The sequence below is a fragment of the Oncorhynchus clarkii genome, chromosome 32 (assembly GCF_045791955.1).
Source record: "Oncorhynchus clarkii lewisi isolate Uvic-CL-2024 chromosome 32, UVic_Ocla_1.0, whole genome shotgun sequence".
In the NCBI taxonomy this organism is placed as follows: Eukaryota; Metazoa; Chordata; class Actinopteri; order Salmoniformes; family Salmonidae; genus Oncorhynchus; species Oncorhynchus clarkii.
The window spans coordinates 29,227,576-29,251,495 of NC_092178.1; the positions used below are offsets into that span (position 1 = coordinate 29,227,576).

At 42.6% G+C, this 23,920-nt stretch overlaps 1 protein-coding gene across 1 annotated transcript in view; it reads left to right on the forward strand.

Moving 5' to 3' along the window:
- The window catches only part of LOC139392377 (teashirt homolog 1-like), a 33,144-nt gene extending 28,575 nt beyond the window's left edge, over positions 1-4,569 (forward strand). Inside the window, exon 2 of the mRNA XM_071140330.1 lies at positions 865-4,569. Within this exon, the coding sequence (XP_070996431.1) occupies positions 865-4,304 (3,440 nt within the window). The 3' untranslated portion in view covers positions 4,305-4,569. The remainder of the gene's footprint in view (positions 1-864) is intronic.
- Positions 4,570-23,920: the final 19,351 nt, after the last annotated feature.

Here is a 23,920-nt window from a genome sequence, read left to right on the forward strand (position 1 = left end):
TGACAACTCTGTGCCATCCCAGCCGAGGGCCTGGCACGCTCACCCGCTATCGCTATGTCACACGTCACGGGCAGGGTGTGAGTGGCACAGTGGCAGCAGAGACTGGTTCAAAGTCAGAGAGAGTCTGTGCCCTCCATCTAGAAGAGAGGAAGCCATTTTAGTACATGAACTGGCTTGTGACTGTTGGGGTCACCTTTGTTTTCCTGGGCAGTCTAATCATTTGGATATTTGAAATGGATAGGATTTAAGACGGTCAACTTTCTTTTGTATCTTTGCATTCAACAATATACATCCATATAGAGTGTATGACAGCGTGCAGTTGAAACATAAAAGCACGACAAAGCAACAAACACGAGAGTTCTAACATACTGAATGTAGGCTACTGACCTTTTTTGTCAAACGCAGTGGACTCTCGCTGTTGATTAATATGCATCTGCTGCTTTGGGAACCGGTTTTCCATCATGTAGAATTGTGCTTGTGTCCCTAGTTTTTGAACTCAAGGGGAAATATTCCTCTTGCTCATCTGTGTTCTCCTTTACCCTTGCTGAGCCATACTGTTTGATGCCTTCGTTAGGCTGCACAGTGTAGGGGACTATCTATCATCGTCAAGATATGGACGTTTGCCACTTTTATAATTGCAAAGCAGCATCCTCCGCCAGGACTATTGACTAAAATATCTTAAGAATCATTGCACCCACCCCCTCTTACACACTCAGAGACACAGACATGCAGGGTATACACACGTTAAACACAGACACGCATTACGGGATAAACACATCAAGAATCTCTATACACATCTGATGGGATGTTCTGCCCCGATGAGTTGGCTGATGTCCCTTTTTCCTCTCATCTTGTGTTTTTCAGCTTACGGGGACGAGGAGGAATTTAAGGCTGATGACAAGATCGATGAGGAGCACCTGCAGGACGACGGCCTCTCCTTAGACGGCCATGACGGCGAGTACCTCTGCAATGAGGATGACGATGCCGGGGACCGATTCAGCTTCCAGAACTCCCCAATCAGCAATGGGACCAACCCGGACGCCGGCTATGCCTCTCCGCTCAGTGATACCAGCGACCAGCTTATTGACTTCCAGAGTACTCCCTCCAAGGACGGACTTGATAAGGAGGAGGAGGAGGAGGCAGTCAGAGGAGAAGTAGAACACCTGAAGGTCCCCAACGGCCTGTCTCTGCAGGACAGCCTGGCGCAGATGAAAGCCGTCTATGCTAACCTGATTTCTGAAGCCTCTTGGTCCAGCATCACGATGGACATGCTGAGAAGTAACAACGACAAGGTCAGCAGTGTGATCAGCAACAGCAATGGAAGCAGCCACAAGGGGAGCAACGTTATCCTTAACAGTCATGCTAACAGCCTTGTGAACAATAATAACCACACCAACAGCAGCAGTGGCACCTCTGCCCCTGCCAACACTACCAGCAACGCTAGTGCTACAAGCACCGCTAATACTACCAACACTGGCAGCACCGGTGGAGTGGCCTACGACTGGCACCAAGCTGCTTTGGCCAAAACTCTTCAGCATACACCATACAATCTCCTCCCCGAGCCAAGCCTCTTCAGCACTGTGCAGCTGTACCGGCAGAACAACAAACTCTACGGCCCGGTGTTCACCGGTGCCAGCAAGTTCCGATGCAAGGATTGCAGCGGAGCCTATGACACACTGGTGGGGCTCACGGTGCACATGAGTGAGTCGGGCCACTACCGTGATGACAACAAAGACAAGGAGGAGGAGCGGGGAAAGAGGTGGTCTAAGCCCCGTAAGCGCTCCCTCATGGAGATGGAAGGCAAGGAGGACGCTCAAAAGGTGCTCAAGTGCATGTACTGCGGACACTCATTTGAATCCCTGCAGGACCTGAGCGTCCACATGATCAAAACAAAACACTACCAGAAAGTGCCTCTAAAAGAACCCATGTCAGCCCTCGTCTCAAAGCTGGTGCCCCCTACCAGAAAAAGAGCATTTCAGGACTTGGTGTCCCCATGCTCACCAGAGTCTGTCCACAACACACCTGGTGTACACCTGGGAGAGACCTCAAAAGACCAGAAAGTGGTTAACCCCTATGTCACAGCAAATAACCGCTATGGCTACCAAAATGGCGCCAGTTACACCTGGCAGTTTGAGGCGCGTAAGGCCCAGATCCTCAAATGCATGGAGTGCGGGAGTTCCCACGACACCCTGCAACAACTGACAGCCCACATGATGGTCACAGGACACTTTCTGAAAGTGACCAACTCGGCGTCCAAAAAGGGGAAGCAGTTGGTGTTTGACCCCGTGGTTGAGGAAAATATACAGTCCATTCCTCTCCCTCCGACCTCTACACGACTCCCGGTGTCCAATGTGAAGTCACAGCCTGATTCTCCTCCCTTGCACTCCTCCTCCACTGAAGAGAAAGGGGAGGAGCATGAGGAGAACATGGAGATGAGTGAACCAGAGAAGAAGATCAAAGAGGAGAAAGAGGATCCAACTGAGAAATGCGAGAAACCTGGCAAGGCTGGACATTACAAGTATCTCACAGAGGAAGACCTGGAGGAGACTCCCAAAGGAGGTCTGGATATCCTGAAGTCCTTAGAGTTCACTGTGTCAAGTGCAATCAGCAAGGCCCAGACTGGCACGCCCACTTGGGGTGGTGCTGGCTACCCTAGCATCCACGCTGCCTACCAGCTCCATGGGTCTTTGAAGTCTTCCATGCAGAGTGTCCAGGTGGTTCAACCCTTGTTCAGCACTAGCAGCTTGAAGATGATGTCCTCTGACTCCAGCAATCTGATCCACTCTCCGAGCAGCCCTTCCCCACCTCCAAGCCACAAGAACAATGTGTTGGCCATGGAAGAGCTGGTGGAAAAAGTCACAGGGAAGGTCACTGTGAAGAAGGAGAAGGAGGATAAGACTTCCGAAAATAAATTCAAAGCAAGATCTGCCAAGTCACCCTCTCCACTGTCCAAGGAGAGGAGGGGCTCACCCAAGGTGGATAGCCTCAACAAGCCAGTGAAAAACATTGCCGTAGAGGATCAGAGTGAGCCTAGAAGCAGAGAGGGAGAGGCAAAAGACAACAAAGCAGATTTGTCAATGAAGAACGGAACAGACGTGCCAAAAACGGCAGTTAGAAACAGCTGTAACAGCTTGGGAATCATCACTGATCACTCACCGGAGCAGCCTTTTGTCAACCCCCTCAGTGCGTTGCAGTCCATCATGAACAATCACTTGGGAAAGGCCTCAAAGACGGCCACCCCCTATCTAGACCCTCTGTCGAAGCTGTACAAGATCAGTAACAACATGCTGGAGAAGCCCATGAACATCTCCACTCAGGTCAAACCGGTTCAGTCAATCAATCCATTCTATGACAACAATGACCAGCCCATGGACTTGACGAAATCCAAAGTCACTAACGGACTAACTGCGAACAGCACCTTCACTACACTAAACAGCACTCCCAACTGTAATACCAATAACAGCAACAGCACCTTCACTACACTAAACAGCACTCCCAACTGTAATACCAATAACAGCAACAGACCTATCCTCTCAAGCTTGTCTGAATCTCTGTCATCCCAAAATGCTTTGATGGACATCTCCGACATGGTCAAGAACCTGACTGGCCGTCTGACGCCCAAATCCTCCACTCCGTCCTCCATCTCGGAGAAATCTGATGCGGACAACAGCGCCTTCGAGGATGGCTTGGAGGAGCTCTCTGCAGTCCAGAAAAGGAAAGGCCGGCAGTCCAACTGGAATCCTCAGCACCTCCTCATCCTTCAGGCCCAATTTACCTCCTGTCTCCGGGAAACGTCTGACGGCAAGTTCGTCATGACTGACCTAGGCCCCCAGGAGCGGGTCCACATCTGCAAGTTCACCGGTCTCTCCTTGACCACTATCTCCCATTGGCTGGCCAACGTCAAGTACCAGCTGAGGCGGACAGGCGGGACAAAATTCCTGAAGAACATTGACTCGGGCCAGCCCCTGTTTCTGTGCAGTGACTGTGCCTCTCAGTTTAGGACTCCTTCCTCTTACATAAATCATTTGGAGTCCCACTTAGGCTTTAGCATGAAGGACCTCTCCAAGCTTTCAATAGATCACATTAGGGAGCAGCAGGCAGTTACCAGAATGATAACAGAGAAGACTTTAAGTTCCCTGGGACTTACCGAGGAAGACTCGGGCGCTGTATTTCAGTGCACGCTTTGCAATCGGACCTTTGTCAGCAAGCACGCGGTCAAGCTTCACCTTAGCAAAACGCACGGCAAGTCGCCGGAGGACCACCTCGTCTTTGTCACTGAACTAGAAAAGTTTGATAAAGCCTAGATGGGGTGGACGAAGCTGATGGCATGACTGATTACTGAACCGTTGCACTATATCTCAATACTGCACTGCATCTCAACTGAGACTTTGTGGAATCAGTCCGAAGTAACTGCTGTCATAGAACTGGGCCATGTTCTGTTTTTGGATTTGAGTTGTCTTTTTATTTTTCAACACACATTTAGCGGGTCGTTTCTATGACCTTTAGGATCTTTTGTCTGTGCATGTTTTTCAGTGAATTAAGATTAAACCAACGTTTAAAAAAAAAAAATTGACGCAAACACACAAATTCTGAAAAAATATGATTGATATGAAGGTTTTTTGTTGTTTTCAACGAATCATATTGGAAATACATTTTAAGAGAAAAAGTAAGAAGGATTTCTGCACTTGGGCTACTATGAAGAGGTACACATTAGGATTGTTAAAATAAACTCAAATGGCACTGATATTTCAACGTTTAGATTCTCACTCCTCCTGATCACCTCAAAATTGCATATGGGGTAGAACATGTTAAAGGATGATATGTAGGCCTAATGACAAACTGCAGAAAGAATAGAATACTCATGAATATGTTCAGCTTTTCTCTGCATATTTGTTTCACTAATCAAGTATTATTTAATGGTGGTATTGCCATATTTGCTTTGATACCCGTTTTATTATTGTGTGCCGCTTCAGTTTCAACTTGTAAATGAGGTTTTAAAACTGATAAATATATAAATGATCAGCAAGTATGTGTAAATGTATGTAATCATATCTTGCTATTTGCAGGCGCTCAACATTCTTTGTACTGTGTGCATTTTTCTATTGTCACTTTATAGAAAATATGGAAAAAATAAATAACTATGTACTGTATATAGGTATAAATATATACAGTATATATATATATATATATACTGTAGAGCCAGAACATGTCCTTTTTCAATGAAAAGTAAGTCCTTCGTTGTGGTTTACATGGTTAAATATAACTACACGGGCCCATCTCTTCTGATGCATGGTACTGTATGTTAAAATAAACATGCAATGCACAATAAATTATACATTTCAATGTTTTATCATTAATACTGTTGAGAATTCTATCCTCTAAATCATGAAAGTATTGTTTTTTTTTCTGCAATTGTAAAATAAACTCTAAACCTGAATTCTGCTTTGTTAAATTTGAGTTTTTTTCCAATAAGGCTATGTAGCATCATGGAGGAAAACATACCTTTTATTTATTCGTAGTGGATATGTAAATTCTCGACTTCAAGATAACCTGACCCTAAGAATTTGTTTTGTGTTTTAAGTGGTCAAGACATGACCTTTCATATGTAGTTTGTCTATCACTGATTTAGAGACACTCCTGTTGACTGTCAAATGGTGTGTTTTTGTCTGTCAGCCTCTTGATGACACACACCAATGAGCATTAACGAAGTCACAGAAACAAGGTAATGTGTCACAGGGACCCACAAACAACAAGCTGCACTTTGAAGAGATTCACTTGACAACTGAGTGGAGAAACTTGTGGGTTTGGCACAACAGCGCCTGTTAAGCTTCTCTGTCTTCTCATAGCAGTTTGTTTCTGGTGACGGCCTTCCCCTTTTGTTAATGATCTTAGAGCGGCCCTAGCGCTTAGACTATGTAAATCGCTGTAATCATAAGTAAGGCCACAATGCAGCTACCTGCAGAGCAGACGGCAACATCGGGAGGCACAGTTAAGCAGATTTGCATAGCTTTGCCTCGAACACAACACACTGGATTCCAGGGGGATTCGTGGACCTCAGGAATCAAACGTTTACTCCTTTCAACTCAATTACGGGACGGTTATGTGTTGTGGACACAGGGGGCCACAGAGAAAAAAAATCAATACAGGGTATGAGAGAGAATATATAATCTCAAACTCTCTTTTACTTGAACGGCCAAATAGTTTCCCAAAACCGTACACATCAGTCAATCAAATAATACTATGAATCTCTTGAATGTCATGGATTGGTAATGACAGGTGTCATAGTATAGTGTTGCGTATGTCATGTGCCATAAATCATTGGTTAAATAGTATCATAGGTACACCGGTGTGACCGGTAGAGAACTCAATTTATTGTTTTGATGATAGCAAAATCTAATGTCCTCTGCCCAATCCAATGATTTCATTAGATAATGTAACATACACATTGTATATTACAGTGAGTTTCTATGCCATCACAGATAGGCCAGAGCAATTGTCCTCCACAAGTTCAGAGATCAGTAGCCAATGGCATCTGACTATTTGAAGAAAAACAGAACTCAGAGAATTGACGCTCAGCACATTTAATCCCAGTAGGAATAGCTTCAAATTTAAGTTACCATTGGACATGGGTATATACAGTAGGCTTAGTCACTTCTCTTGCCAAAATATAGAGAATAAAGGACATTGTCATTAAAATCAGGATTTGTGAGGGACTTAACAGTTTCAGATGTATTATAGAATTAAGCCTCCAATTTCTCTGAGGCACCTGGGAACTCGATAAAGGGGGCATGGCAGGTTTCTTCCGGAAGGTATTTAAGATGACACAGTACTGCCACCCAACACATCTCTTTTACACTCGCCTGAGGCACTTTAGAGAGAAACAATAAGGAGCCGGGGAAGTCGGTACCTGGAAGTCATAAAAGGAAAAAAACACATTTAAGGGATTTAAGTCACAGAGAAAAGTTGAGTCGACATGGGACATAAACATTGGGGGTAAACACTGCTTTGAAAAACGAATATATGGGGTTTGTTCAGTTGGTACAAACAGGTGGAAATATTCTAAAATGGAAAACATTTATTGGGAGAAGTTCAGGTACAGTATCTTATGAAATGATGTATCGGCTTATGTTTAGTCACTGATTGGGTAGACGTGGGGTCCACTTACCAAGTTCCCTTTGTGTAAAGAAGTTGCTGGTTGAGTGGTATAGTCTACTATCTACTGGAATTTAATTAAAAATGCTTTACCTGGGCTTGATTGAGCTTGCTTGGCACAATGGAACAGTCCCAAATGTGCAAACCATCTGGTACTAAAGGCTGGCTCCAGCAAACACTCAAGGCCATTTGAACTCATGGTCTGGTATCACATGCTGCACGTATACCGTTCCTTCAGATAGTATTCATACCCCTTGATTTATTCCACATTTTGTTTTGTTGTGTTACAGCCTGAATTCAAAATGGATTAACTGATTCACCCATCTACACACAATATCCCATAATGAGAAAGTGATTTTTGTCTTTTGAAATATTAGCAAATGTATTGAAAATGAAATACAGAAATATCTAATTTACACAAATATTCACACCCCTGAGTCAATACATTTTATAACTAATACCATTGTCAGTGATTACAGCCGTGAGTCCTTCTGGGTAAGTCTCTAAGAGCTTTGCACACCTGGGTTGTACAATATTCACACATTATTTTTAAAACTATTCAATCTCTGTCAAGTTGCTAAACAACCATTTTAAGGTCTTGCCCTATATTTTCAAGGTGATTTAAGTCAAAACTAACTAGACCACTCAGGAACAACTACAGTGTATATTTGGCCTTGTGTTTAAGGTTATTGTTCTGCTGAAAGTTGAACTTGTCTTCCAGTAACTGTTGGAAAGCCGACTGAATGAGGATTTCCTCTAGGATTTTGCCTGTGCTTAGCTCTATTCCGTTTATTTTTATCCCCAAAAACTTCCTAGTCCTTGCCGATGACAAGCATACCCATAACATGATGCTGCCACCACCATGCTTGAAAATATGAATAGTAGTACTCAGTGATGTGTTGTGTTGAATTTGCCACAAACATAACACTTTGTATTCAGAACATGAAGTTAATTTCTTTGCCACATTTTTTGCAGTTACTTTAGTGCCTTTTTACAAACAGGTTGCATGTTTAGGAATATTTTTATTCTGTACAGGCGTCCTTCTTTTCACGCTGTCATTTAGGTTAATATTGTGGAGTAACTACAATGTTGTTGATCTATTCTCAGTTTTCTCTTATAACAGCCATTCAACTCTGTAACTGTTTTAAAGCCACCATTGACCTCATCAAATCCCTAAGCAGTTTCCTTCCTCTCCAGCAAAAGAGTTATGTAGGATGTTAGGTAGGATGACTATCTTTGTAGAGTCTGGGTGTATTGATACACCATCCAAAGTGTAATTAATAACTTCACCATGCTCAAAATGATATTCAATATGTGCTTTTTTTTTAGCCAACTACCAATAGGTGCCCTTATTTGCAAGACATTAGAAAACCTCCCTGGTCTTTGTGGTTAAATCTGTGTTTGAAATTCACTGTTTGACTGAAGGACCTTACAGATATGTAATGAACACAAGGGGAGACAGAGAGCTGGTTTCATGCGCATGGCGCAGCAGGTGTTTATTGCAAAGGACAACAGGAGGAGGCAGGTAGCTGGGTCTAGGAGCAGGCAGTTGGTCATACACAGAGGGTCCAAAAGGACAACAGTACAGGCAGGGAAAAGGCTAGTAACGTAGTCCAGGCAATGGGTAGATAACAGGAAATCCAATAGGCTAAAGGCATCATTAGCGAGGCAGGCAAAAACTATCATACACGGGAGGAGTAAAATCAAGGGGGTGGGGGGGGGGGGGAACTCAGAAAGACGTGTGTCACAAAACAAACAATACCTCACAGTGATGCCGGTGCAAAGAATTGAACAGGTGATTAGAATTCAGGTGATTGGGATCAGGAGAGTAAACTGCGTTCAGGGGACCAACATGTTTGAGGGTGTGAGCTGGAAGCCGACGTTACAAGATAATTGCATGTGTGGCGTATAGAGATGAGGTAGTCATAAAAACAAAATGTGTTGAATGCTTTTATTGCACAGGTTGAGTCCATGCAACTTATGTGACTTGTTAAGCACATAAGCACGCAACATTTCTAAAAACCTAATTCCACATTGACCTTATAGGTGTGTAGGCCATTGACACACAATCTACATTTAATCCATTTTAAATTAATGTGGTAGCACAACAAAATGTGGTAAAAGTCAAGGGGTGTGAATACCTTCTGAAGGCATTACACGTGACAGAAAAGCCCAATCACAGAATTAAGTTTTAACATGGACCAGCATTGCTTTCAACCACGGGAAATATGAATATATGTTTTTCTGGATTTCATTTGCCCGTTTTGTAAAGGAGCTGTCATCACAAAAACACAGCCCCTCAATCAGTCAGCCAATGTTTTGTTTGTTCTCTTGCGATTCCTCTTTCTTTGCTTTAAAGATAACCAGAAAAATTAATTGGCTAGATGTCACCAATAGTACCCGACAAAACACACACACACAGGCAGTGGCATACATATGATGTTAAGCAAAAGGGTGTTTACAGCAAACGGCCTCATGATGAATTCTATTTGTTTACGATTTATAATAATTGAAAGGAAAAGCCCTGAGTCAGAGTGCTGCAGTGTACTGCAAATGAATTTGCCTATTTTTGAAAATATCATTCCATGATGTATTTGGTGGCCAGACAATTGGAGAAAGTAGCTATGTTTCCATCCAATTGGTGACAGATTTTCATGCAAATAAAAATAAAAATATGCATCAAAAAAATATGCGCAATTTCCCACCAGTAGGGTGTGATGATGAAGTAGTGCACACAAAACAGAAAGCTTTTCCTTCAGTTTTCATGTATCGAATACAAAATAAAAAGTGAAATATGTTTCCATTGAAATTATCGACTCTACCGATAGTTTTGTCACAAGAACTGTTGCTTTAAATAGCAAATGTGCCTCCTCTGGTCTTAGTACATGTGCTCTACCCAACAGCTCGCAGATAGCCTACAGTGCAGGTAGGCTGTGCAGGTAGGCTAGTCTACATGATGAGATTATTATGGATAAGAATATTTGTATTTGTCAAACTGCAGTCAAGCATCGATCATTATGTCACCAGAATAAGACCCTCGATACTTATTGTAAAGGAGCATTAAACTCATCACCCTGCGAAGTTCATCACAATTTCTTTAATCTGTAGCCTAACAAACTGTATGGTTTTCTAGGTCCTAGTCGGAGCACCACACACCATGTCATCGATATGATGGTTATTATATCAATATTTGCGCGTAAAGGCATTTCCACCTTAATATCTCGCATTATGAATTTTACAGACACATAAAAGGTCCCACCAATGTGTCGAACGAACAAATGATCTGTAGGGATTTATAACCTTGTACCGAAACATCCGGTTTCCATCACAGCTGTTGATTTTCTTTACATGGCATTCCTTTACTTGCATAAAAACTGTGGCTGGAAACATGGTGAGTGAATGTAAAGTCTTGCGACTTGTGGCAGACATATCGTTGTACGTTCATTTCCTCCTCACAAAATTAATACAAAGGGAAACTGTGGAAATAATATAAACAACCCCGTGTCACTCATCTTATATTTCTCTGTTCCACTCAAGACACCTGCAAGAGTGCAAGTAAAAGTACATAAGAATTACAATCCTTGAACGACATGTACTTCACCTATATCTCAGTAGGGACTTACTGTACGTCATAGGGAGTAGGGATGTCCTAAACTGTACACTGCATTGCTGCTATGATCCAATCATACTGTAGACTATTAGTTGCTAACTTCCATCATCTATCCCAGGGGTACTCAACTACCATTTGAGAAGGTCCGGTCCCACACATTTCCTGTGGCAAAGGTTCCGTGGATATTGTCATTTATTGGCGTACAGTAGTAACAAATCACCACCTTTTTTATTTTATTTTTTTGTCAGGACCTGTGCCTCTCTTATGAGCGAGCCTCTTCTGGGTTCGAATTCACACCACAGTTCGCCTGTTGAGTAATGCTGATCTATCCTTTTCCATTTCCTGGCCTTCAGGCCTGAAGATAGGAAATGAAGTCTCAAAACAAAAACAAAAAAGTTAATGTCGGACAGTGTTCCTTCCATTGCTAGAAATAGAGCCATCTTGTAAAGTGTCGTGTCCCTGTCAGAAGTAAACTGTGTTCAGAGATAGAGCTCAGCCGCTATTCATCAGGCTAACGCTCCTGAAGAATGGAGATGTGACAAAAGCTTCTCTTTGGAGAATAATGATGGCTGCCAAACTGTGTTTTTGAATCTATCAAACACTTTTTCTTGATGATGCCCGCAGGTGTGTGGTGATGACAGGCTATAGCATCTTCGCTTTGGCATCAGTCACTGTTGGAAGTAACTGAAAGCATACCTCTTCATTGTTGAATAGCTTAACTTTTTATTTTACCTTTATTTTGTCTAAATGCTGTTGTACACTGAACAAAAATATAAACGCAACATATGTTGGTCCCATGTGTCATGAGCTGAAATAGAATATCCCAGAAATGTTCCATATGTGCAAAAAATCGTATTTCTCTCAAATTATGTGCATTTGTTTATATCCCTGTTAGTGAGCATTTATCCTTTGACAAGATAATCCATCCACTTGACAGGTGTGGCATATCAAGAAGCCGATTAAACAGCATAATCATTACACAGGTGCACCTTGTGCTGGGCACAATAAACGACCACTCTAAAATGTGCAGTTTTGTCACACAGCACACTGCCACAGATGTGTCAAGTTTTGACTGCAGGAATGTTCACTAGAGCTTTTGCCAGAGAATTGAATGTTCATTTCTCTACCATAAGCCACCTTCAATGTCATTTTAGAGAATTTGGCAGTACGTCCAACCAGTCTCACGACCACAGACCACGTGGAGGGCGTCATGTGGGCGAGCAGTTTGCTTATGTCAACGCTGTGAACAGTGTACGCCATGGTGGTGATGGGGTTATGGTATGGGCAGGCATAAGCTGTGGACAACAAACACAATTGCATTTTATCAATGGCAATTTGAATGCACAGAGATACTGTGACAAGATCCTGAGGCTCATTGTCGCGCCTATCATCCCCCGCAATCACCTCATGTTTCAGCATGACAATGCACTCCCCCATGTCGCAAGGATCTGTACACATTTCCTGGAAGCTGAAAATGTCCCAGTTCTTCCATGGCCTGGATACTTACCAAACATGTCACCCATTGAGCATGTTTGGGATGCTCTGGATCGACGTGTCCGTCAGCATGTTCCAGTTCCAGCCAATATCCAGCAACTTCGCAGAGCCATTGAAGAGGAGTGGGACAACATTCCACAGGCCACAATCAACAGCCTGATCAACTCTATGCAAAGGAGATGTGTCACGCTGCATGAGGTAAATGGTGGTCACACCAGATACTGACAGGTTTTCTGATCCACACCCCTAAGTTTTTTAAGGTATCTTTGACCAACAGAGGCATGCATATCTGTATTCCCAGTCATGTGAAATCCATAGTTTAGGGCCCAATTCATTTATTTCAATTGACTGATTTCCTTATATGAACTGTAACTCAGTAAAATCTTTGAAATTGTTTCATGTTGCGTTTATATTTTTGTTCCTTATAATTTACCTTGAAATGACTCAATAAGCCATTATATCCTTTCTGACTGATGAGATATATACCATCTCACGGATAGGGATATACCATATCATGTACAAACAATGAGAAGAAATACATTTTATGTCTAATTTATGTATTTTTCCCTCAGTCCACATGCATTGTGGTAAGATTAGTATACATTTCCATGCATTCGAGACTAAATGATTGAATTGCACCAAGGCTGAATGATATTTCTTCAGTCTGTAATTGCATAGGGCCTCCATGGGCAACAAAAGCTACTACTGCTGCAGTGGGATTCCTCTAGCAATCAAATGTTAAATTGATAAGAGAAGGAAAAAAGTCACCTGTGTACATTAGTAATAACAGAGATAGCTCTTTCCCCTTTTGTGTATAGGAACATGTAGATTTGTCCTTTAGGGCCTGAGGAAGAGAGATGGCTCGCTCTTTCTCGAAGCCCGAGGTTCTGTCGACATTCCCTTGTTACCTGAGACTATTCCTGGCACAGGTTGCCGATTTTAATGTCAATGTGTTTCCCAACCCCCCGAGGTACAAGAGAAACCACTGTCACATGGTTGGTATATAAGCCTTGGACATTGTGGTGGGTCCCGTAACGTGTGGAGTCTCATTCACATTCTGTCCAATCCTGATTCCTGACATTTGCATGAGAATAAGCGCAAACTCCAAAAAGTGACACGTCCCAGACAGGCGATCACAACTTGGCTGTCATAATTATGCCTGTGAATTCAGGTGACACAGATCTTGTGTCCTCATCAAGTCCGACTTGACAGTGGTTCATGTTCTCTCCTGCTTTTTTTTTTGGGGGGGGGGGGGGGGGTTGTTTTTAATCAGCAAGACGGCTGTTTCCTGGTTGCGGGAGCCTACGGAGGGGCAGCGGTCTAGCCAGTGCGGCATCATTAGCCAAAAACCTGCGAGCTGCTGACACATGTCGGAGGAGGCTCACTCGACCCACGGACGATGCATCCGCATAATGTTGAGAGGTGAAGGCGTTTCTATGTACAGCAGCGCTGTCAGGTGGATTCTCGCAGGGAAGGGACTCCAGAGGGATGATGGGAGGAGATGGGGGATAGAGATTTCTACTTCAAAGGTCTAGATAGGTAGTCATACACACTTTCCATAACTGCAGTGTCCTTATTGGTAGTCAACAACAACTCAAAGTCAACAACAACACTGACTGATCAAATTTACAGTATGTTTCCCTATCGGAACAGCAATGGTCATGACTTCTACCTCTGCAGTCCCAGTCGGTCTCATGTTCATAACATTCACTTGTCATGAGAGCGACAATCGCAACATTAAAATATTCATACAATATCCATCACACACAAAACAAAAGTCAACGATAATAGTGATTCATTGTCATGCATCCATGCTGAGAAGCAGACTAAACCTCACTTGCGTCCAGCCGGATGCACTCACAGCATGTACAGACATGTCCTATCGATTTGAAATTGATTCAGAAACGTTTATATCTATCACTGCTGCTGGTGCTGCCGACATCATTGACATTGTCGGCCGTCATGTCACTTTGAAGGTACACTGTTTCTTCTCCATCCTCATCCATCAGTCTATCTATGCATAATGTATACCTGGGGTCATGTACATGGTTTTTGGGGTCATGTACATGGTTGGCTCTCCTCTCTCTGATGTAGTAACAAGACTCTAGAGGGGGAAGGGTCATTTTGTGGGGACTGGAGAGGCTTCCTTATGACCTCATCAAGGGTAACAAGACGAGTGTATGATGAGAACTGAGATCATCATTACAATTCAGAGGGTGACCTTTGAACCGAAATGAAGGTAAGTGCAAATTCCTCGATATTGTGCTTTCCCATATTAAGGAAAATGTTAGTGATTTAGTTAAGCAAACTGTATCTTACAGCTCACGACTTCTCCACACAGACCCAATGCTCATTTCTTTTTGCAGGGTCACGAGGTGAGTTCAAATGGGAGGCCGTAAATTAACCGGCACAACTGCGGAACTCGGCCGACAGTTTGACGGCAACTATCAGACACATACAGTTCCTTCAGAAAATATTCACACCCCATCACTTTTTACACATTTTGTTGTGTTACATAGTGGGATTAAAATTGATTGAATTGTCATTTTTGGTCAACAATCTACAGAAAATACTCTGTAATGTCAAAGTGGAAGACATATTCTAACATTTATTTTAAACAGTTATGAAAAATACAACTACTATATCTTGATTAGATGGGTATTCACCCTTTGAGACAATACATGTTAGAATCCCCTTTGGCATCGATTACAGCTGAGTCTTTCTGGGTAAGTCTCTAAGAGCTTTGCACACCTGGATTGTACAATATTTTCCCATTATTGTTTTTAAAATTCTTCAAGCTCTGTCAAGTTGGTTGTTGATCATTGCTAGAAAGCCTTGCCAAAGATTTTAAAAGTTGTAACTAGGCCACTCAGGAGCATTTAATGTAATCTTGGTAAGCAACTCCAGTGTAGATTTGTCCTTGTGTTTTGAGTTATTGTCCTGCTGAAAGTTAAATTTGTCTCCCAGTGTCTATTGGAAAGAAGACTGAACCAGATTTTCTTCTAGGATGTTGCCTGTGCTTAGCTGTATTCTGTTCCTTTTCATCCTAAAAAACTCGCTAGACCTTGCCGATGACAAGCATTCCCATAACATGATGCAGGCACCACCATGCTTGAAAATATGAAGTGGTAGTCAGTGATGTGTTGTGCTGGATTTGCCCTGAACATAACACTTTTATTTTTTTTGCAACAACTTTGGCAGAATTGCTTAAGTGCCTTGTTGCGAACAGGATGAATCTTTTGTACAATTATGTATTATGTACAAGCTTCCTTCTTTTCACTCTGTCATTTAGGTTAGTATCTACAATGTTGTTGATCCATCCTCAGTTTTCTCATATCACAACCATTAATTAAACTCTTAACTGTTTTAAAATCTCTATTGGCCTCACAGTGAAGTCCTTGAGCAGTTTCATTCCTCTCCATCAACTGAGTTAGGAAGGATGCCTGTATCTTTGTAGTGACTGGGTATATTGATACACCATCCAAAGCCTAATCAATAACTTCACCATGCTCAAAGGGATATCCAACATCTCCTTTACAAAATATACATTATATGCCCTTCTTTGCGAGGCATTGGAAAACCTCCATGGTCTTTGTGGTTGAATCTGTGCTTGAAATTCACTACTAGATTGAAGGACCTTACATATAATTGTATGTGTGGGGTACAGAGATGGGGTAGTCATTCAAAAATCATGTTAACCACTATTATTGAACACAGAATGACTCCATGCAACTTATGTGATTTGTTAAGCATATTTTTACTCCTGCACTTATTTAGGCTTGCCATAGCAAAGGGGTTGAATACTTATTGACTCAAGACATGACATTTTTTATTAATTTAGAAAATGTTCCGCACACATAATTACCTTTTTACATTATGGGGGTATTGTGTGTAGATCAGTGACACAAAACCTCAATTAAATATTTGTTTTATTCAGGCTGTAACACAACAAAATGTGGAAAAAGTAAAGGGGTGTGAATACATTCTGAAGGCTCTGTATGTCTTTAAGATATCTATTAATAGGGGAACAAACAATCCACTTAATGCCCAAAGTGAAGGGGAGAATCCCCCAGATGAAATTCCTTCCCTTCTGCCGCACCTACATCAGGGTCGATGATTTAGCACACGGAACTGCTGGTCCTTTGTCACTCAGCTAGAGTCGTCGTTCTCTGTCAGGTGGCAGGGGAGAGGCTGAAGTTCACCACTAGCAATAACACTAAATGCATGGCTACACGATGGTCCGATAGCTCATGAATATGAATATAAATATAAATAGACATGTTGAAGAGGGGATGGATGCTGGCTTGTCACTTTTGTCTTACCTAACATTTCCACCGAGAGTTTGCTGTGTCCCAGATCTTGCGACGGCAGCAGCAGAGCTGACTTCAACAAAGTTTGCAGGGGACAGAGGCCTATAGTTTGTCACACTTTGAGAATACGTTGTCACACCTACTTTTCATGTCAATTAGATTCCCAGGTGATCAGGTTGTTGTTAGCTTGAACACAATTACAGCAGAATGGATTAATCAAATGCAGGGATGCTCCCCTGCAAATAGCCGGCTGATTTTAAGTCCCCGTTTGGAAGTGCTTTATAAAAAAATATGTCTTTCAATGACGTTCGTTGTGCTTTTTCATGTGTACTGACATTAAAGAGCAGACAACAAATCTTAGTTTTCAGATCAGTGAAGATGAAGGGGAGGAGGTGAGGAGAGGAGATGAGTAGAGTAAACCACTTCTGACCATAGAGTCCCAGCTGACCAGAGGACCAATCAGAAGGGTGGTGGGCGTGACTTACTCCCGTAGATGCTGAGATGCTGAGATTCTCAATTGGGCAAAAATAGGTTCTCTCCTCGACTACTCCGTCCTTCTCTCCTCCGTGACCCGGAAACCGATAAGCGGTTGAGTGGTCGAGGAAAGTGTCAATAAGTTAATTGGCAAACAGTGGAGTGTCCTCCTTGACTCGATAGCCTCCTCCTAATAAGGAACCTTGTGTGTCCTATTGGCTCCCTTTCGTGGAACCGTTTTGAAATCCACAACACCCCCTTTGAATCAGCTGTTGTTTTCCCACAGGAGAAAAGCGTGCACGCATTTAAAAACAACCAGCTACTTATCTTCTGGCACAACCAGCTATATTTCTTTTTACCACTTATATTTTGGGATTCCTCTATAAAAAAAAACATTCTTCCATCGTCCGTGTTAGGGTTAGGGGAGGGGCTTAAGTCCTTCTGAAGGATACACTCTAATTTATGCATCCTCCTCCTTGTAGCTGGTTGGATAGTGAAGCTACTGTGCCCTGGTTATAACTAGAAGCAATGCAATGGCCAGTTCTATATAAAGCAAAGACTAGCACAATTGACTAAGTTAAGCCCCCTGTATTAGCATAGCAGATTTTAACCACATATTGTTGTTGACATTGACATACTGCACACAGGGTTGTTTGACTGTAGGGCGGTACACTAAATAATGAAACGAGTGATGGCAGTTATTATTCACAAGCATTGTCACTTTTTATAATATTTGTTATGGTGGACATCTCTGGAGGTGCACAATCCAGGAATACACTCTGTACTGACTATTAGAAAGTGCTGCACGTATCCTAGCTGTCCAGTCATTGAGTTTGATGGGTATAGGCCATATTTTGAGTTGAGCAAGACACTCGCCAAACCCGTCTTTCTGTCTCCAGCCCAGGCTGCGACTTCCACAGTGTCACTATCTTCGCTGGCTTCCATTTCACCTAACAGTGGGAACTTTGACGTGCGACATTGAATGCGACTCCCCCCAGCACAACAACACACAGCGATTGAGTTCAACTGGTGGTGCACTCACTGCCTGTGTGTCTGTTGTTGTTGTGTTTTATAACTTTCACTCCGAGTTAAGCCAAACCCCGACTGCCAGGAGATGTGTCAAAAAACAGGCGGAAGAGGGGAAAGAGGGAGAGCATTAGCGTATGCCAAAGCCAACCTGTCACTCAGCGACAGGCTGTTTGACAATCATAGGCTGTCATCACTTTCTGATCAGACATGTCAGCGGGAACGCGGGGAACGAGACAGCAATGCAGAGGAAAAATCCACAACCCCCAAACACACACACACACACACATCACTGATAGGCGAGTCACTTCTGTTATTTATATACACACACGCCACATTTCGGAGAGCCAACAAATCAAATATGTCACGAAGTGCCACACAACACCATTGCGAAAAAGCCTACATTTTGAAATCAGTTCTATGGGCCAATGTATCGGGGGAAAAAAAATGGTATGTGTATGTAAGTAATGGGATGTTATATTTTACTTAATTGTTATGAGTTAAAACATTTCCTGAAAACTTGATTGGAAGCTATCGAATTGCCCCGTGGTCTACTAGCAACTTAAACTAAGAAATCCAGTGTAAAGTTCAGAAAACTAGCTGAATGTCCCTTTTACATGTGCGGGAGTATGTGTTGGGAATGTGGACAGTGCACTGACCTTGCACTCTGCCAATAGCTGACACTCTAGTGATGAGTCGTTTGCAAATGAGACGGATCTTTGAACCAGCTCTTTTTGGCCTTGCTTCCTCACTTAGGATTTCTGGTGTGTTTAAGACTACAAGACGTGTTTCAGATCGAGGATGGCTCATGTAGCCCGTTCCTGCATTCAAATGACCTACTGGCCTCATCGGTGGAATGTTAGTAACATTTTTCCATTATTTTATAATTAATAAACATTATAAAAATATATATGTATGTATTTCTTCTATGTCAAATGATTTTGTTTTATTTCAGTCTTCTGTCATGTATTACTGTATTACATGGGACCAAAACTTTACATGTTGCGTTTATATGTTTGTACAGTATAGATGAAACAGTAGTTAGCCTCCGTCCAGAATGATTGGGTTAATCAAGACTTTTGGGAACCACTATGGCGCCGCTGGCAGAGGGCGGTTTAAGAACGTTCATAACAATGACGTGACAATGACGTGACCGCTTGACGGAGTTGTAACCTATGAATTTAGTTGATTACTCTATGATGTCATAGAGGAAGTACTGGCCCCATTAATTTACTGATCCGTGCTACTGCAAGTTTACCAGCTGATGCCAGCTAAACACCTTTTCGTTTACAGGCTAAAAACATTACCTTTGATTCATGCAACTATCGATTTAACATGAACCTTATTGTCTGCTGCTATGGAGTTGCGATTATTGTGTTATTTCAATGTAGTCCTTTGTGATTGTGTGTGTGTGTGAGTGTGCGTGTCGGCCTGCTTGTGTATGTGCTTGTGTATGTGTGCGTGGTTGTTGGGATGTAGGGTCTGTCATCAGAGAGCGAAACCCCTATAGTGCGTCCATTTGACTCTGTAGTGGTAAAACAAACAAAATCAGTGTTCGTATCAGCCTACAGTACAACTAGTACTCATAACCCTCCCCTTTAAAACAGCAGTGGTATGCTATGTAAGGGTACTGCAATCTAATGCCAGGTGTACAGTATGATGATGGCTCACTGAGTGTGTAGAGATGGCTGCCACTCTCCTTCTCCTTTAATGGGTCATTACCAAGGCCCATTCCAATCCTCTGCTTGGGGCCTTGTAATATTACCATTATCATCAGGAGCACACATAGCCTCGTCTGCTGGAGACAGAGTGTTGTGTGTGTGAGTGAGTGAGTGTGTGTGTGTGTGTGTGTGTGTGTGTGTGTGTGTGTGTGTGTGTGTGTGTGTGTGTGTGTGTGTGTGAGAGAGAGAGAGAGAGATAAGAGACGGGTTGAACGCACCTTGGGGCCTGTTCGCTGTACTAATTGCTTTCAATATGACACACTCAGATCCAAACAACAATAACGCTGGTGTATATGCACGCACGCACGCACGCACACACACACACACACACACACACACACACACACACACACACACACACACACACACACACACACACACACACACACACACCAGAACAATAATCTCACTCTCTGATAATACATGGACACTCAAAGGACTGTGTTACACCACCCTAGTTGTCTGGGAGATGGTTAATATGAAGCCCTAACAGCAAGCAGTGCCTGGAGCCATCAGATGAGCTTTTTGATCAGTTTGATGGAAATGTGCTCGGCGGGCAGTGTCGGGAGAACAGATCAGTAGCCAAGGCGATGTGGAGTGACGCACAGGCCAAAACCGCCTGCCATCATATCCATCTTCTGATGTCTAGCCGGCCTCACTCTGTTTTTTTTTTTCACCTCCCCCCTCTTTTCGTTCTCTTTTCTCCAGGCCCCTCTTCATCGTTCTCTTTCAGGGGAAGCCTTGGGGGTGCTGGGTGGGTGTGGGGGGTTACATTTTCACCAAGGTCTGTATTTTAAACCTGAGAAAATGCGGTCATGTTCGATAACACAGCTTTTTCCTAAACGAGCCCAGAGAGGTCATTACATTGACGAACCATGGTGGGGGAAAGTCGACATGGTGAGTGGAGCCCAAATGGAGAACGGGTGAGGGGAGCACTAATGGAGAACGGGTTAGCCACCAGAGACTGAGATCAATGACCGTCATATCCTCTGATAGCAGCTCCACAGAGCGCTAGCAAGTTAGACCAGCAGCGATGTGTAACGAAGGGGTCGAAGGATGCAAATGGATCTGAGCAATGGAATCTGCAGTTTCCAAGAGGATGAATCTACCCTGAGCCCTGGGTACCTTTAAAGCTCATCAGTAGGCATACAATTTGTGTGGATTTGTACAGTAAGTGCAGCTGAATAGGGAGATGGCGAATCTGAAAACGACTTGACTAATGTTTTTGAGTTAGTTGCATTGGTGGGGCTTGAATATGTAAGACAAGCCTGACCAACTTGCGTTCATTCTGGCCATTTTGCGTGCTGTGGCATGTATAGGCATCTACTTCTTGTCTACTTTCGCTGTGTTTTGAAACTCCCTTTGCTACAATTGAATTCCGGCCTGTGTGTCCTCAGCCTCTATTTACTGTAGGTGTGTAGTGGTGTAAACCATGTTTATCCCCAGAGAATGATGATAACCCAAGTCTGTAATTAACAGCCTGTCACATTATCCTCTTGTATTCAGCCATATGCCTTTTTTGGTAACGTTGTATCGAGGACTGTCAGAAGTTGTACACGATAATTAAAATCAAATGACAATTCCACTTGGCTTTTTAATTATCCACTTAAGATGCGCATTAACACATGAGCACAAACACACACACACACACACACACACACTCAAAGATAATGCCTCTTTTAACCACGTTGTGTTAAGTGTCCACACTTCAACTTTGATGTTATTCATGAAGAAATCACCTCCCACTCACACATTACTCAAGTTCTGATCATTGGCGTGCAAATTCATAAACGTTTGATGATAAATTGTATTTAGAAGTGACACCCCAGAAGCAGCAGATTTTTGTACGTGTTTATTACAGCCTGTTTGGCTGAAATAGGTGGCAATAGCTAGTTCGCTATGCTAGGTCTAATTAAAGAGGTGAATTCCGAAAACAATAAATGAATATGCAAATGATCTCTGTCTGCCGCTAATTTTCCAAGGCAGTGATAACAGAGTGGAGTTAAGCTTTTTTCTCTTAACCCCGATTTCCTTTATCCACCATAACAAACAAACATAAACTATAATCCTATTATATTGTTAATGGTACCATTTTGCTTTGCTGAGGCGTTTTTGTGAGCCCATTTTTTTTAGGTTTTCTGTATTGGAACTAACACCACTTCAAATCAATTTTCATGCATTTTTATTTACCCTTTTTTTTATTTGATACCCTTCTCACTTATCTTTGTGCCTCAATTCCCGTTAATTTAACGTCTCCTTTCCTTTGTCTGCGTCACTGTGCTTAACGCCTGTCCCTGGGAAGACACTGATAGCAAACAATTTATGTTTTTTGTGGAATTAATATGAAGTATCTTACCGTCATGTTGTCATTGGTGTTTTAGGGTTGCCATTCCACATTAAGGTATGTCAGATACTACTGTATGTACCGAAACCATGTGTATGGCGTCGTGTGGCAGAGCAGTTTCCTGACGTCAACATTGTGAACAGAGTGCCCCATGCTGGCGATGGGGTTATGATATGGGCAGGCATAAACTACGGACAACGAACACAATTGCATTTTGTGGATTGGTAAGTTGAATGCACAAAATACCCATTGTGAGGCAGATTTATTTGTTTAATAAGGTATCTGTAACCCACAGATGCAGATCTGTATTCCCAGTCGAGTGAAATCCATAGATTAGGGCGTTATACATTTATTTCAAATGACTGATTTCCTCATATGAACTGTAAAAGTAAAATATTTGAAATTGTTACGTTCAGTACACCGTAAAAACAAGGTGGCGCTTGTATGTGTAGGCAATACAACTGTAGAAAGCTGTCCCTGGACAATGAAACAAAGCAAAGACACCAGTCACTTCCACCAATGGTTTAGCTCTTTATACAAGACTAAAGTCATTGTGATAGCACATAGGAACAACCGTCTAAAACACGGGGCTAATTCAAGAGTGCCACGTCACAGACCATTCAGATAGAATAGACGTAGGATTTCTACCTGCATTGTTTTGGATATTTGAACCTTCTTAACAAACCCCTGATGTCACTCATTTGACTAGTGTAACACATTTTTCAGTCAGACCGATTCAGAACAGTAAATTACAACTAAGACAAGCCGACCAAGTCCTAGACATGTCAATAAGTAAACCGCACTATGGTCTGGCTTCGAGCCAGCTTTGAAAGAAAGATGGTCGTTTCTCAGCCAAACCCACCCAGCTTGTACAAATGGCTACTCATGTTTACATTCAATAGTGGTTCTGCTAGTCACAGCCCCAGAGTTCTTGACAGGCTTGTCTCGAGTTCAGCAACCTTGTCTGCGTTGACAGCTGCCGCTATTAAGGGCATGGGGCTGCCATGGCACCCGGCTGTGTTACTGACTGGTTAAAGGCACTTGGTCGTGGAGTGCATGGGGTTATTTTTCCCTCTAAAACACCCATCTAGTATGTTTCTGTCAGCTAGCTATGCTATACATGTGTCTTGCTGTCGATCCATGGAGTATCAGCACAAAGGTTGAGACGTGTGAAGGTGTGAAGCGTAGATGGAGATGGAATGAGAGGAAAGAAAGAAAGGTAATAGAGAAAAGGGTGAGGGATTGGCTGTGAAGTTGTAGAGTTGTCCTCCTACTGTAAGTGATGGAGTTCTAAAAATGCAATGTGCGTCATACTGAAGATGCCTGGAGTACATTTTGAACTTTTGATTGTGTGTACTCTCTCTCTCTCTCTCTCTCTCTCTCTCTCTCTCTCTCTCTCTCTCTCTCAGAAGAAGCTCTGCAGTCTCGAAATAGCTTAAATTGGAGATTACTTTGGGGTGTATCAAATTAGAGTTAAGATGATGAAAAACTGACAGGCAATACTTTACTACCAGTGTTGGATTATAGTTATTGGAACAATTTGCTTTGGCTTTATGGCCCTAATGTGCTGAATTCAAAGAGGAATACTGAACCGAAACTGTCTAATACAAACAGTAGTGTAAAGATTGAACTGAAAATTAATAAATTACCCTTTGTCTTGCTCAATAGTATTACCTAGAAGTTCATATTAAGTTGTCTACAGTATTTTTGATTTGGGTCATTGAATCAGAAATCTAATTGATTTCGCAAACACCATACCAATTCACCACCCATTGCCATAGCATAGATT